This window comes from Nanorana parkeri, unplaced genomic scaffold (assembly GCF_000935625.1).
Source record: "Nanorana parkeri isolate BGI_ZX_2015 unplaced genomic scaffold, ASM93562v1 scaffold264, whole genome shotgun sequence".
NCBI lineage: Eukaryota > Metazoa > Chordata > Amphibia > Anura > Dicroglossidae > Nanorana > Nanorana parkeri.
This window is the reverse complement of record NW_017306532.1, coordinates 187,853-203,362: the sequence shown is the minus strand read 5'-3', so window position 1 is coordinate 203,362 and position 15,510 is coordinate 187,853. Positions and strand designations below refer to the sequence as shown.

At 39.9% G+C, this 15,510-nt stretch overlaps 1 protein-coding gene across 3 annotated transcripts in view; it reads left to right on the top strand.

The window, feature by feature from the left end:
- Positions 1 to 5,877, top strand: part of HNRNPU (heterogeneous nuclear ribonucleoprotein U) — a 12,967-nt gene extending 7,090 nt beyond the window's left edge. The window contains exons 8-15 of one of the 3 annotated variants that reach the window (XM_018557063.1): positions 366 to 629; positions 742 to 861; positions 1,323 to 1,445; positions 2,120 to 2,288; positions 2,769 to 3,041; positions 4,124 to 4,323; positions 4,424 to 4,501; positions 4,802 to 5,877. In XM_018557063.1, the coding sequence (XP_018412565.1) occupies positions 366 to 629; positions 742 to 861; positions 1,323 to 1,445; positions 2,120 to 2,288; positions 2,769 to 3,041; positions 4,124 to 4,323; positions 4,424 to 4,501; positions 4,802 to 4,855 (1,281 nt within the window). In that variant the 3' untranslated portion in view covers positions 4,856 to 5,877. Of the gene's footprint in view, positions 1 to 365; positions 630 to 741; positions 862 to 1,322; positions 1,446 to 2,119; positions 2,289 to 2,768; positions 3,042 to 4,123; positions 4,330 to 4,423; positions 4,502 to 4,801 lie in introns of all 3 variants that reach the window. The other 2 variants (XM_018557064.1, XM_018557062.1) reach the window with 2 other exon arrangements.
- Positions 5,878 to 15,510: the final 9,633 nt, after the last annotated feature.

Below are 15,510 nucleotides of genomic sequence, written 5' to 3'. Positions count from 1 at the left end.
TTAAGGAAATGTATATAGTTTAATGTCCATATTCTGGTCACAAATGCCAGTGGCTATGACATTTTACTTTTGGGGAAAGCACTGTAGGGATGCAATACCCTGTTGTGCCCCAGGATTCCAGTGACAACATCATAGTTCCAGTTATAATCCTTGTTTTTTTTTAGTTGTAGCAAGAAAATCCTCACTGCTGTTTTATTTGTAATGTAAAAATCTAGCAACAGTGAGTCCAGAAATCTCTGTAGGAGTCCAACAGATATTTGCTTTAACTCTGCACTGCCTACATACTAGGACAACTCAAGGGAATACTGAGCAGATGGCTTGTGTGGTTTTAGTTACTTAGTAATTTGTATTCCTTAAATTTGCAGAATTTCGAAGGTGATGAATTGGAGTTGTCTTATACTAAAAACGGTCAGGATCTTGGAGTGGCATTTAAAATTGACAAAGAAGCTCTTTCAGATAAGGCTCTCTTCCCTCATGTCCTCTGTCACAACTGTGCTGTAGAATTCAATTTTGGCCAGCAGGCTGAGCCTTTCTTCCCGCTCCCTGAAGGATATCAATTTATTCAGGACGTGGCACTGGAAGACCGTGTAAGGGGACCACTAGGACCTGAACAGAAAAAAGATTGCGAGGTGAGACTTTTTATTGTGCTGTTCACATTTTGAAATGGCACTTAGGCACATTGTGCTTTATTTTGGATTGCTCTGTTTGCGGTGTAATGATTTTAATGGATGTCTGCCTTAGGTAATCATGATGATTGGTTTGCCTGGCGCTGGAAAAACATCATGGGTAACCAAACATACAGAAGAAAATCCTGGAAAGTATAATATCCTCGGAACAAATAACATCATGGAGAAAATGATGGTAAGAAACTTTCAGACATTAGAATGAGCTATGTGTTGTCTTTGTAAATAGGGAATGAAACATGTTCTCATGTGTTGCCTAATCAGTCTTTTAAATACGACCCTTTTTAATTTCCTCCCTTTTTTGCTCTGATTGCCCCTTTGCTCTGGCACTGGTGTGCAAGTTAATGTAAAGTGGTAATTGAAGACGGATGGTTTGCTAGTTCCTTCAACAAAGAGCTAGCGGAGTCTAGATCTCTAACCAGTGTTACTGGACTTATTTATTCATACAAGGCATTCAGATGTGTGGGGTACCTCCTTAGGTAATAGGTTATGGATATCTCTGGTGAAACAAGTTTAGCAAATTGCTTGTTTAGTTTTCAGTTCATAAGTTTTAGTTTCCTTTATCTATTGTACAGATGTTTTATCTTCATGATCTTTGGAATAATTGTAAGTAAAACCTATGACAATCTTTTGGTTTAGGTTGGTAATAAAAAGACGACTGATCCTGCCAAGCTAAACTCTTTGCTTCAGAGGGCTCCACAATGCCTTAGCAAGTTCATTGAGATTGCTGCTCGTAAGAAGAGGCACTACATCCTTGATCAAGTAAGTCTTGCTGTAATTACACACTGTTGAATTGCATAAAAAATAAAGTTAACATTTGATCAGCAATGAACATAATCTCCCGGCAGGAAAATCCTTCTGCTAGAATATGTTCCAGTTCACCCTACTAACTTTAGTGAAGAAAGGTAGCTTTACTTCACCTGTAACATAACAGAGGGATGGTGCTTAACCACCTTACACCCGGTCGTTGTAATTGAACGGCTGGACTGTGGCTTTCTGGATGTAAGTGGGCTTTAAAAAAAAAAGTCCTTGCCGCCCCAATACCACCAAAAGAAAGCTCTATCTGGCCCCCCAAAAATGGTTTTTTTCCTCCTTGACCCCCCCCCCCCAAAAATTATATAATACATTTCAGTACAGCGTTGCATTAATGAATAAATGTCAATGCACTGAATACTGAAAAATGGCCTGGACAGAAAGTGGGTTTAACATCTAGGTGTTCAGGTGGTTAAGTTTTTTGTGTAATTGGTAGAACACCAGATATTTGCCCTTTTTCATATAAAATCATGCCTTACTGTTGTATTGTAATGCACTTAAATATAAAGAATCTTTTTATTATATCTGGTTCCAAAAAAAGAGCTGGAGCATACACACCTATGTTTGTATTGTGCACTTATAAATGTTCCTTGTTGTAATGTTTTCCTTTCCTTTCCTGGTAGACCAATGTGTCTCTGGCGGCTCAGAGGAGGAAAATGTGCCTGTTTGCAGGTTTCCAACGCAAGGCTGTTGTTGTGTGCCCAAGTGATGAGGTGTACAAAGAGAGGACACAGAAAAAGGCTGAAGTAGAGGGTAAAGACCTCCCAGAACATGCCGTACTTAAAATGAAAGGTAAGTCTGTCTTAAAACCATACTAGGTGGGGAATTGTAATTAAACAAAGTGGAGTAGAGTGTTTGGGCTTTAGAGTAAATTAATAGTAAGAATTGCCATTATCCTCTTGTGCCAATTATGTCCCTAAACAAGTGTGCAGATATGGACTTCATTTCTCTGATTTTTTTTTTTTTCCTTATCTGCCTGTCTTCTGGGGGATTAGGGATGTATTGAGGAAAAACCATCAACATTCTCTGCAAATTGTTAGCAGCCCTTACATTTCTTTGATAGCTATACTTTAAACAACTGTGCCAGCCAAGACTGGCTTTCTCCTAGATGTTGTATAACCCTACTGGTGAATGATCTCTGCCACACTCGCCCCCCAAAACAGTTTGTGTGTCTTTGGCAATGAGGCTTAATAATATGTTCAATCTTAAACAAAATTAAAATTGCTTCAAGTTGTTTTTTTGTTACAAATTCAGCATTTTTTTTTTTGGTAGGCAATCTTACCCTGCCAGAAGCAAGCGAGTGCTTTGATGAAATATCTTATGTGGAACTGCAAAAAGAAGAAGCTGAGAAACTTGTAGAGCAGTACAAAGAAGAAAGCAAGAAGGCTCTTCCCCCAGAGAAGAAGCAAAACGTTGGCTCTAAGAAGGTTAACAAAAACAAGAATAACAAGTCCAGAGGGGGTATGCAACATGGACATGGTGGAGGGCACAGAGGCCGTGGAGGTGGAGGCTATAATATGCGTGGTGGAAACTTCCGTGGTGGAGGTATGTTAACATTTAAAGTGATGGCTGATAAAAAAAAAATTGGAATGGTTCCTTTCTAGATCAGTTTCTGCAATAATCTGAATATTCGGTTTCAACTAGTGTAGATATCTGTCCCTTATATCTTGACCTATTCACCACTTCACCGTAAGCAAATTGATCTTGCATTTAGTAAGTCTTAAAGTGATAGTGATCCAGAACATTGCTTCTGGGATTTTACGTTGGGAAAGTCCAGTCTTTTTAGTACAGACTGTGTTCCTTTTGTCGGACCCAGTCTCTACTCTTCAGGGTTTTTTTTGCCTGTGCTTCCACTGCCCAATAACGCTCCCCATATACTTTAATCTTTGGGAGGGAATGGTGCATAAGCCCTTAACTGTTTAAATTACGAACCAGTGCTGTCAATTAAATCTTCCCTCGGTAAAGAGCAGCTTTGTTTTTTTAGAGAGATCTATGTTATTTGTTTGAGAGGTTTACAAAACACAGATCACCAGAATAAAAAAGCACATATGTACGCAGTGCTGATTCCTCTCCAACAAGCAGCAGTGGTGACCAGTCTTATGAGACTTGCAGTAAAGCTGCCCATACACCTTACAATTATCTGCAGATTTTCTATGGTCAGATGGAAAAGGTGCAACAGATTCCTCCATCTACGCTAAACTGTGTGGATGGAGTAATCTCCACCTGGGCCAATCTGTTGCACTTTTTCCATCTGACCACAGAAAATCTGCAGATAATTGTAAGGTGTATGGGCAACTTAAGAGGCATGGTACCTTTTTCAATGAACTAAGCAAAACTGCTTTTTTTTTTGCTAGAGCATGGAATGGTCAAAACTCCCGTGCGTTTTTGTTTTCTGCATGTGTCCCACTGCAGAGATTTCTGTTCACTTTTGTCCTTTGCACAACAGTTAGGGGTAATCCCCACTTATCACTAGAGTAGCTCTCCTGGGTTTAGTCCTCAAGGTGCTTATGAATGGTTTGTTGGTATGGGTAAGCATTCACTTCTGCTACATTCTTCCTTGCTTGACTCAACATATTGCCTTTGACACTTTTTAGCTACTGAAATCTAATATCTGTTTGGTATTTCAGCCCCAATGAATCGTGGAGGATTTAACAGGAGGGGGGGCAACATGCCACAGCGTGGAGGTGGTGGTGGTGGAGGAGGAGGAGCAGTTGGATATCCATATCCTCGTGCACCAGTCTACCACAACCGAGGAGGAGGTTATGGTAACCGCGGGAACTATGGCCGTGGAGGTGGAGGTGGAATGCCCAATCGTGGAAACTACAACAACCAGGTAATTGGTAAAATTTGGCATTTTCTTTCGTTACTATTGGCTATATTCCTTTTATAATTGCAATGTTCACTGAAACTTTTCCTTCTTAAATCTGCAGAACTTCAGAAGAGGCGGAGGGAACCGTGGTTTCAAAAACCATTCTCAGGGGTACAACCAGTGGCAGCAACCGGCCGTAAGTATCTCATCTATGTAAATGTAGGAATCACTCAGTAGAAATGGTCTTCAGTATACTGAACCTATTTAAAAGTGAGGCATCCAACATAAGCTTTAGCTAGTATCCTGTCATCCACATATTGTAGGATATTCAAGTCTTGATACTGGATTTCTTGGTATGTAATCTTTATTGGGCTCCTAGTTTAACTAATGGGATGACATTTATAAAAATGTTACACATGACCTAAGCAATTCTTGTTGGCGTCTAAGCTTACAAGCGTGTTAACATGTTAATATTTACCCCTTTTTCTAATTGCAGCAATACTGGGGTCAAAAGCCATGGAGCCAGCAGTACCACCAAGGATATTATTGAATACCCAAATAAAAATGAACTGATACATATTTCTCTTCAAAACCTTCACAAGAAGTCGACTGTTTTTCTTTAGGTTAACTTTTAAAACAAAAACAAACAAAAAAAAAAAAACATTCCACAAGAGGAAGTGCCTGCGGGTTCTTTATTGGTTTTGTTTAAAACATTTGTTTTTAGTTGCTTTTTTGGGTTGCATTTTTTTTGTACATTTTTATTGCAGTTTTAAAGTACTAAGAACCTTAGCATTGTGCACGATAAAGAATGTGTCAGTATTTCAGGGTTCTCTATTTTTCTCTGTAATGTTTTTGTTTTTAATTTCTAAAAAGTAAAAGATATTGCTTTGTACTTGGTGTCATTATTTAGGGTTTGAAGCCCTTCATTGTCGCAGTGCATAGGAAGGAAGTCAGGGTGCTGCTTTAGTGTTTTTTTTTTTTTTTTTTCCGTGGCTCAGAATTTTGTAGTGGTCCTCAGCGTTCAGTCATTCTTTCTTTTTACCTCCATCTCACTAGTTTAGGGAGCAAACTTCCTGGCTTGTTAGATCTTGAGGGCTGTTTCCAGCGTAATGAGGGAATGCACTAAACTAGCTTTCTGAGGAAGATAGGTTGGTGCGTTAATAGCTCTTTAATGTTTTACTTTTCCTGTGGAAACCGCAGAGACTTTAACTTGTGAAGGTTTCATATTTTCTCCATTTGTTAAAACACTTCGATTCTGCAAAGAATAGGCTTGATATGCCTGTTTCTTATTAAACTAAACTTGTTGTAAATCTAGCTGTCTGATGGGATCTGTATGAAGTTAGCTGTGTTTGTATCGCCTACTTACCCTTCCCTTGCAATTTTTTTATTTGCATAGTGTGCTTGTAGTTGCACCATTATTGTAAACTAATTATATTGTGAGTACATTATTAGCTAGCATTTCTTTCTTAAGAAATAATGTCAGTTCTTTATATTTTGCCTGCTAACCTCTAAAGAGGGTGAGCTGGAATACATCGATAGAATTTTATTTGCAATAAATAAAAATGATTTACACTGTCGTGTTTCAGATTGTCAAACGTAAACATAATCCCTACCCCATACAACTGCCACGTTACTCTTCATTTATGCATAGACTTGATTGCAGAAAATCAATGGATTGTGCTGATGTCCATTCTTTCCACTCTAAAGTAGTGGATTGGGATCCCGTCCACTTACAGCAGCCTGGCCTTGCTCCGTATGCACATCTCAAAGGCCATGGCGTGGCACTCGCCTCAGATATACACCTGCTGCTTTATTTTGCTACCCAAGACTTGTTCAAGGCAGTTCAGCGGTGTCCCAACCCTGCGATGAGAAGCATGGTATAAAGTTACCCGTTACATGGAGGGAATGCCACCTATATCTCTGCTGAATGGTACAAAATGCTTTGGAGCACCTGACGTTCTGTGGCTTAATGCCCTTAAGGTAAAGTTTGACAAGCCGTCTCCCGTCTTTTAACTATGGATGGGAGCGTCTCCTATGAACTGACTTGCTAAATAAAAGTACATGCTTGATCATTATTTAACTAACAAGTTTCTGGTAAGTTGTACATCTCCGTGAATCCCTTTTTATAAGAAGGGATCTTCCCTCCCCTCATCTAGTCTGAAATAAAGTACTCTTTAATTTTCGCTGGTGCCTTATTTTAATTTTGTGTGAGCGTTTCTGGAAATAATGGCTGTTTAAAGGGATCAAATCCCTAAACGTTTGTTGTGTTCAACTGCAAGTTTCTATATTAAAGTGTTCCTTGGATGAACAGCTCATGTGAAGAGGGGCTAGTTCTGCCAGTGCTGCAAAAGGTTTTGATCTATGTAGTTCAAGGATAACTAAGGTATAAAAGACTGGTGGGCAGTAACACTTTCATCAAGTAACATTTATCAGAATGAGCTTAAGGATGGTACTCTCAAACGTTGTCAAGGGTGGGATTGGTAGTCGTACTTGAGGAGAAAGTTGGCATCGCTTTAGAAAGGTTCCATCTTGAACAGCCTCTGCTGTAATGGCTTTCATAAATATCAAGGTTATACCCTACCAGTTGGCCTTAAACTCCAAGGGTATTAGGATCAAGTTTTTCCTTACCGCAATCAGCAATAGTTTTGACTAATCGGCACTAGTGTGCCGTCTTAGGTTTTCATTTGGTTCTACTTTTGACAAATCTGGACCTATGTTTAGGTCCTGTGGATGTTGGTGGCTGTGCGGTTTGTGGAAACTAAAATGAACTTTTGGCTGCTTGCTTTATAAACCACTATTGGAATCTGTTCTCCAGTCCAGAGAATGCGTCACAATTATCAGGTGCATCTAGGTGTCTTTGTACATTAGATAGGGGATCAGTGGCTAATCTGCTTGTTTGTGGATGGGAATTGCCATTTTACCTAAAATATATATATAAATATTGTCTCTTTGTTTTTCAGACTTCCCTTTTGCATGATATCACTTAAAAATGTGAGTACATTCTTGCTTTCCCCTCATTTCCTGACCTATTAAAAACATTAAGTGTGGGGGGGGGGGTGTACAAAAAAGTACCACTTTTGCAGACAATTTTGAGACCCTCCCACTGTCTGTTACTATTCACACAGCAAACTTTATTTTATCTTTTTTAGATGTCTGTGTAGCAGGCATTTGGAGCTTCTCTGTACAAGTGACAGAAAACTGGACACTGAGCTTCTTAAACTTATGCTTCTAGTTCTTTTAGCCCTTCGTTCAGACAGAAGTGTCCATATCTAGTTTACAACTAATAAGATATAGAAACAGTTTAAAGGAAAGTAATGTGTAAGCTGCAATTTTTGTCCATGTCGATGGGAACATGTAATATAAAATGGGGTTTATCCAAAATTGGCTGCAAAAATAGAAATATTACAAAATATACATGAACAAATATTCACTGGGAATGTACAAGGGGGTTAGCAATGTGATTTTGAAAATAGATGTAGCTGTGCCTTAGGTCGCGGAGTGCCAGGGTAGGTGGAAAGGTGCCAGCAGTTTGCTTAATATATACAGTGGATGGAATGTTAAAATGTAAGTACAGTTTGTTTAGTGTCTGAAAGGTGGGAGAGCCTAGAACCCTTTTGCTGCAACTGCAACACTGAGGCTTGTCAGAGATGTGAGGGTAACTGTCCTCCCTCCAACACGCCTCCCTGCTCTGCTCTTTAGTAATGGTTGGGCAGTGGGAAGAGGCTTTTCCGGAATGAAAAGGCTGACATTCATATCTATAGTGGGCGGCAGCCTATTGAAAATCTCCAAGGTCATTCTCAACCGATGTGATACTGCAAACTGAGATTGCACTCTCCTGGATTTCATTCTCACAATTGCATTGCAGTGGGCATTGAATATAGCCTGCATGTTGATTGGCAGCCTTGGAAATAACATTGAACACAATACAGTATGGGTTTTCAATTGCATTGGGGCCCAAATTTAAATTTCCCATGGCTAGGGACATAAATTTGAGGCTTAGAGTGCATCTATATTCATCTAACCGTTATGGAGGGTTGCAGATCTGCGGAGGTCAGCACGCAGTGTGCTACTGGTGTCATTGTATCTAATTGTAAAATTATAAGTGTTCTTTAAAATGCTTATATTTTGCTGCTTTTAGTTTTATGCTTTTATTTTACTTTTGGGTAATGTTCTCATTCTGTTTTGTTTTTTTTCCCCCTCCAGTTGCTTGGCTTACTCAATCACTGGCAAGTTGTACTGGTAAGTAGCAAGGTGGTAAGTATATGTTGGAAGCTACGCTCGGCAAGTGTTCTAGCCCCATAGACCTATATCTGGGATGCCAGTATGTCTATTGGTGTTGATCCTAAGACGCAGCTATTACAAACTGACGTTTTCATAGACTTAAATGTAAAGAGAAACAGTTCTACGTTGTCAGTGGTTTTTTCTGAAACTGAAAACTGCGATAGAAACATAGGTCTTTAAAGAATCCACTTAATGTGTAGAAGCGAGAGAGTACTCTTCTGACGAATAAAATGAATACATAGTTTTTGGTTTGAAATACTCTCCTTGTGCAGTGAGGCGAGACAACCATTCAGTATGATGAAACCTAATGTTGTACCAGGAAACTAGATCCAAGAAATGTCACTTTCTTGCCAAGACTAAATTGAATGCTGTGCTCCCATTTGTACTTTCCATCTATTTAATGTAAAATGTCTAACTTCTTGAGATCCTGCTACACTTTATTACACAATTCATTGTACCACTGACATGGGGTGTCACAGGCATTACTGTTTAATGACCATAGAAAAACTATTGTAAATGGAAAACACTGCATTTTAGTAAAAGAAAAATTCCACATACAAGTCTTTTTTTCAATGCCCAAATAACAAACGTCTTTGCATTAGAAGTTGGCATATGTCCATTTTGTCATCTCTGTATGTTACACAATCCAAATGCCATATTTCTTCCTTGCCATGTCCTTAAAGGGCAGATTTGCTGTGTTTAATCATTATGCCTGAGTGTGGCTCACTTTGGAACATAGGTATTGGGAATTTGTGCTTAGGAGTACAGAAATGCAAAGGTATTGATTCCATGCTCTTAGTAAAATGTTGAGGAATGACTTGAACAGCAGTTGATTAGTGAATGGTAAGTGATTGTATTGGAGAAGACTAACTATATTGCCATTAGAATAAACAGTTTAAAACCTTTTTACCGTTGTCCTAAAGAGTGTTGGAATTTGCTTAACTTAAGCTCAAGTGCAGCAGGTATAAACACCGAAACTAAAGCTTTAGTGTGTTCCTTTAAAGCACATGTGTACCTGGATCTGAGTCTTTATCCATTTTTTCCCATACACACACACACCTCACACTAAAATTTGCTTTGTTGCATGTAGTGACAGAGCAAATACAGGTAGGATTAGAGCAGAGTTGTTTTGCTCTGTGGATGCTCCTTCATAGTAAATAGATGGGGAGGCAATACCAGTGTATTCTAACAAAAAGCTGCACACTATTAGCCATACTGTCTGGCAGACTTGTATGCTTTGCCAAAGTGGCTGGGCAGAAAACCATCCCTTGGCAGGTAATAGTTCACATGGGTATTGCCACTGATTATTTAGCCGTTTTTCTGGAGTTCACTTTGTGTTGTCCTCTGCCTTAGGGATGGCAATAGCAAAAATCTGTTTATTTATCAGACCCGGGTTTTCTTTCTAAAATGAAGTTAACTTCATAGCAGTCTTTGTGTAATTGCCTCATCGGTCTGTAGAGCAAAAGTGCCCCTCCCTCTCCATTGTGCACAATAGCATATGAAAATGTAATGAATAAGGGGTATTATGTGATTTAGCAGTAAGATGTGAATTAATCTTCTGCTAACCTGTATAGAGAAAACTACACATGAGACCAGTGGCAGTGGAAAGCAATTGTTTCTGTAATACATGCAGTGTTAAAGGCTATGTACACATTTACCCATATGTACAGAGAAATAGCTGATCTCGCAGATTCCCAACTTGGGCTGACAACCTTGCCTTTGCTGCACTGAAATCCCAGCCGGTGTTAGCACTGCCTGCAGACTCTCAAAGACCCCCCCACACCCATCTGGTTTGTCTTTTTTTTTTCCCCTCTCCACTCTTCACATGCTTAGGTTTTTTTTCTTCTCTGCAATACAGTGCTGCTGACTTGGATACCAAGAGTCTGCCCACAAATGGTTCTTGGGGATGTACTTCTGGAAGGTGGGGGGGTGGTGTTTGTCAATAGGACCTGAGCTCCCAGCAGCTTCCCCTGCAGGAATCCTGCACACCTGGTGATGTCACAAGGAATATTAGTTTCTTAGTACAGGAACAAAGAAAAAAAATGCCAAGGGAGATGGTGAATGAGATTCAACGTTAAATGTGGGTAATGCTTAAACATACAATTTTTAGGCTTGTGATTAAAATCCAGTTTTCAACAATAGTAATCAGTAGATATAAAGATGTAGGCAGTTGAAGGTCAATGAAAATCCTGGCCTGTGAAATCCTTGAGTTTGACATTCCTCACCATCCAAACCTTGCTGTACTGTCCTTAATGTGATGGGAATCCTTACTGAGTCGTTTCAGCGGTTAGATTTGGAAAAAATTACGTAAAAATCCATGTGCTTGCTATTCCCCCTTTTTTTTGTTTTGCTTCCTCACATTGGTGGAGATGCTACAACTGGAGAAAAAGCAGCAAACCTCAGTCTGTTCCCCATAATGCCATCATATTTACTGTATATGGTAACATTTAAATTTCACTATGCATTAAAATGATATTGCTGCAAGAATTTTCCTTGGCCACTAAAATGTCAGTGTGGTTATTTCATATTTCTAGGGCTACACTCAAATTCTAACAAAAGAAATGTTGAGCAGATTGATGTATTTCCTCTTTGTAAATGCTTACAGACTTAAAGCAGCCCTTCACTCAATGTATTGTGGTCTTGTACATATTTTCTTGGCTCGGACATAATCTGGTAAATATGTAGGAATAAACGTTTAGTGTTCTGTTCCGCCAATAGGTTAAACTAGTTCTTTCTATGTGTTCAGTCACCTGATGGAGGCCTGTTACAAGACTCATCCCTTATCAGATAGAGGTTTTAGGTTTGCAGATCTTCCAGTTTCCAGCCAACAGTGCTCTGGGAACCTTTTTGTTCTGTATTAAATGTTTGTGAAATAGGCTGTATGTATATTCTAACATCTTTCCGTGGTGGGCAGTACATGAGGGTTATATCATTGGCCTTCATCAAGAGAGTGAACCTTCTTTAACTCTTATTTTCTTATAAATTGTAATCTCTGCACACACAAAGCATTTTACAAAAGGAGGCAGTTCACTAAAAACCTCTATACAAAGTTTTGCAGGTAGAAGCAATATCTCGATATATTTGCTATGCTATGATTGAAAATGTTAACTTTAATTGAGGGTGTGTGCTATAGAGAAATGATTCTCAGGGCTGCTGTGGTGTGTTTATAGAGAAATCATTCTCAGGGCTTTTGAGACTAAATCACTTGGGTCTAAAGAACATGATAAGGTTAATTGTCTCAAAATGTACTGATGTAATATCCCAAACTGAAAATGTTAGAGTTTACTAGGACACACTTTAATTGCATGTGCACATGTTAAAGATCTCCAGAGAAATTGGGGGGACGCTTGGGGAGTAAGTAGTGGTGATTCCTAATGGGTCTTCACTGCTTACTTGGGGTCCAGGTGTGCACAACTTCTGTATACTACATCACATGACACTATATATCTTTTGCTCCCTCCTAAGGGAATATACGGTATATGGATCTCAGGGGAGAGTACTTACCCCAGTCTTTTGAAAATGGCGGTCAGTGCGCCTTGTAGTCTTGGAGAAAAGGAAGTGGGGGAAAAGGTTTATTCTCATGCCTCGTGCCCCTCCTAGCTAACTCAAGCCTAAACTGCTAATGCTGTCATACCACCAGCCAAAGAATATGGGGAGGCACAGGGCTCAATTAGGCCTTAAAGAGCATTTGTAATAAAATTCTGAGAAAGAGTTAAGCAAAGTAACTCTCTAATCCACAACACTCGCCTCTCAGATTGCAACCAGAGCCATATTAAGAGGAACCTCCAGGTGCTGGCAAAAGGCCCGCTCCCACCTGTAGGACTATGACTTTTTGTCCAAAAAAAAGCCGCACTCAATGCTTCCTCCAAATAAATCCAAATGATATTTTCATCCATGGAACAGCATGCACCTTTCAAAGCTCCCCAGAAGGAAAAACTCTCCTTGCATGTTTCATAGGGGAGAGTTTATTTTGTTCTGGGGAGCTTTGGAAGGTGTATGCTGTTCCATGGATTTAAATAAAATTTGGATTTACAGTTAACTCCCTGTTATCCGGCAGCTATGGGGATTGGTAGATTCCGGAAACATGTAGTTTCTGATTGCTATTAAAAATAGGTCTACCTAATCCCATACGTTACCAGAACATAAACGCTGCATTGACTTCATATTAAAATTGAAATGCAGTAATCAAAAGCAAATAGACACACTTAAAACAAATTAAGACCTAGTCACACGATCATTTTTAGGTTAATACAAGCTGCAGAACAGCGAGTACACAGCATTTATTTGTATTTTTCTTGTTAGGTGGGAGTTCGGGTTAGTTTAATACTGGATAAGAGAGTTTACTGTATTTGGAGGAAGCATTGAGTGCCGCTCTTTTTGGACAAAAATTAACTCTGCCTAATAAATGTAGTTCTGGTGTTCTTTGGCACCTTTGCTGAAAGAAATATGTATGCTGCTATTGTAGAACATCCTCCTGAAAATGTTACTAGGCTATCTGACTGAAGTATTTATGTCCTTGAACCATAACAAGCCTGCAACTAAATAATTCACAACTTGTACTAAATAAAGTATAGAAGCCAGTGGACCAGTTTGATAGCTAGGGACCTAGTATTTTCTTGACTTAGTAGTTGACCATGGCAGCTTACATACTTTTCTCAGTTTGTGTGTATATATGTCATTTTTTAAAAAACATGTTCTTCATCTTAATTACCTGCATTTATGGCTTCACAATCTTCTTGATCTAGGACATCTCCCTATCATCCATGGAAGGACTTGATGGTAAGAGACTGAAGCCTATACTGCTGCGTACAGGAAATGGGCACGTTGAAACTAAACCTTCCAAATCCTCAACCCCTCCCACCACCCCTTTCTAGATCAGATAATCTGGTTGAATCCTGTCCAGGGTTTTGCTTAAATAAGGCATACAGGTTACTTTCAGCATACTGGAGTTCCAAGTATTTTGTCTGTTCACTGGACCCCCCCCATCTGACCGATCTGATTGGCTTATATGAATTAGGGGCTGCCCAGGAGTGTAGCTACTGAGGTAGTCTATGCAGTCTTAGTTCAATTGGCAAAGTTGTGACTTAAGCCCATCATCATGGAGTGATAGTCCATCCTGCCCTGGGCAAAGTTTCATTTTCCATTGATTCCTCACAGTATGCATTCCTAATGGTGTCTCCATTCAGAGGTGTTCTGGGACATATGTCTGTGTTTTGGTGTTGGCTTCTTGGTTCACTAGATGCTGGAACAGTTTTGTTTCCAGGAGAAGGGACTAGACGCTGAATGCAACAGGTGCCCTGATCTATGCATTTTATGTGGGTGGGCCCCAGTGTCATAGACCGGTCTTGTTCATATGCTAGCTGACTCTCTCTGGCCTCTACCAGATCAGGCAGATCTTACTTCAAAGACTGATCTTCTGTCCTGTCTCTTGGTTGATGCCTTAACTTGCAAACCAGGTTCTGTGAGACCTGGGCATTTTGGCTTCTGTAATCCTGACCGCTTGTAAGGCATTTTTGCATCAGTTTATTGAACATAGAAGACTTATTTCACTAGTGGGATTCTTTTTCCCTTGTGCTTTCTTTAGTGGGCTGTTTTTTTCCTCCAGTTGGTAGTAAAACTGCATATGGCACTGACACTATGTAGGGCATGTGTCTGCGCTTCCTGCTTTTTTTGTGTCCCCTTGCTAATCATTCACTGATTCATACTTTTATATACCAGGGATTGCACACATCACTCTTTCTGTTTGAGACTCGATCCAAGTGTCGGTGTTACGAAGACCTCATTTCAAAATAGTTTGGGTCGTATTTTTGGCATAAGATGCCCCCCCCCCCCGGTAAGATCTTTAAGTTCTCTGACCATATCTTGTGGATTTCATGGGTTATTGTTATTGTGCAGGCCTGTAAGTTATGAAATAAAGTGCCTTTTTTTCAAAGCACCTGCCGGACACCCCCACAGTGTTTCCCGGGCTACACTGCCCCTCTTGCGGGCCCGGTGCCAGCAGGAAGCTGGGGAGGAGAGTGGTGAGCATGCGGTTGTATTTTTCCTCCCTGTTCTATGCGACCGGGAGCTACTGGGGTTGCATCACTTTCGGTCCCTGAGCAATCATTGCTCGGCTCCTGAAGCCGAGCAATAAGCTATTGAAGTGCAATTTGCACTTCAACAGCTTATTTAAAGTAGAAAGGTGATACTAGGGGTCTTTTATACCCCCCCGTATCACCTTAAGAGGACCTGTCACCACCAATATGCTATCGCATGGGGGGCTTGTAAGCGTCGGGTGGGCCTACGTATGAAACCGTCAATCGACACACACTTTGGGAATTGCCATGCACGCCAGAGTGAGAGCAATAATTCTAGGGCCAATATTTACACACACCTCTAAACTGATGACCTGTGCAGGCTTTTTAAGCGTAGTCTATGGACTTTTTGGGGTACTGATTTTTTACGCCATTTCTCTGACAAGTGCAATTTTTAAACTGGGCATGTTGGGTATCTACTTGTCGTAACCTAATTTTTTTATATTTTACAAAAAGAAATGTAAACTAAATAAAATATTTATTTTTTTATTGTGCTTTGGGGGCATTAAAATTACCTTCAGTGCATTTTTCACAAAAATTTTTAGGTTCGACAAAGTTGCGCCAATATCGTGTAACATCAAAATTTGCAACTGCCACCATTTTATTCTACTGGGTGTTGGCTCTCAGAAAATATACAGGGATTAATTTATCAAAACTGGAGCAGACTTGCACTGCGACAAATCAGCTTCGCTCTCTCATTTTCAAATCTTACCTGAGCAAAATGAAGAGAGATGCTAAATGGTTGTCATGGGCAACTGCTCCAGATTCTCTCTGCTCCAGTCTTGATACATTCCCCCCACAATGTTTTGGGAGTTTGAAGTAATTTTCAGGCCTAAAATGTGGATGATAT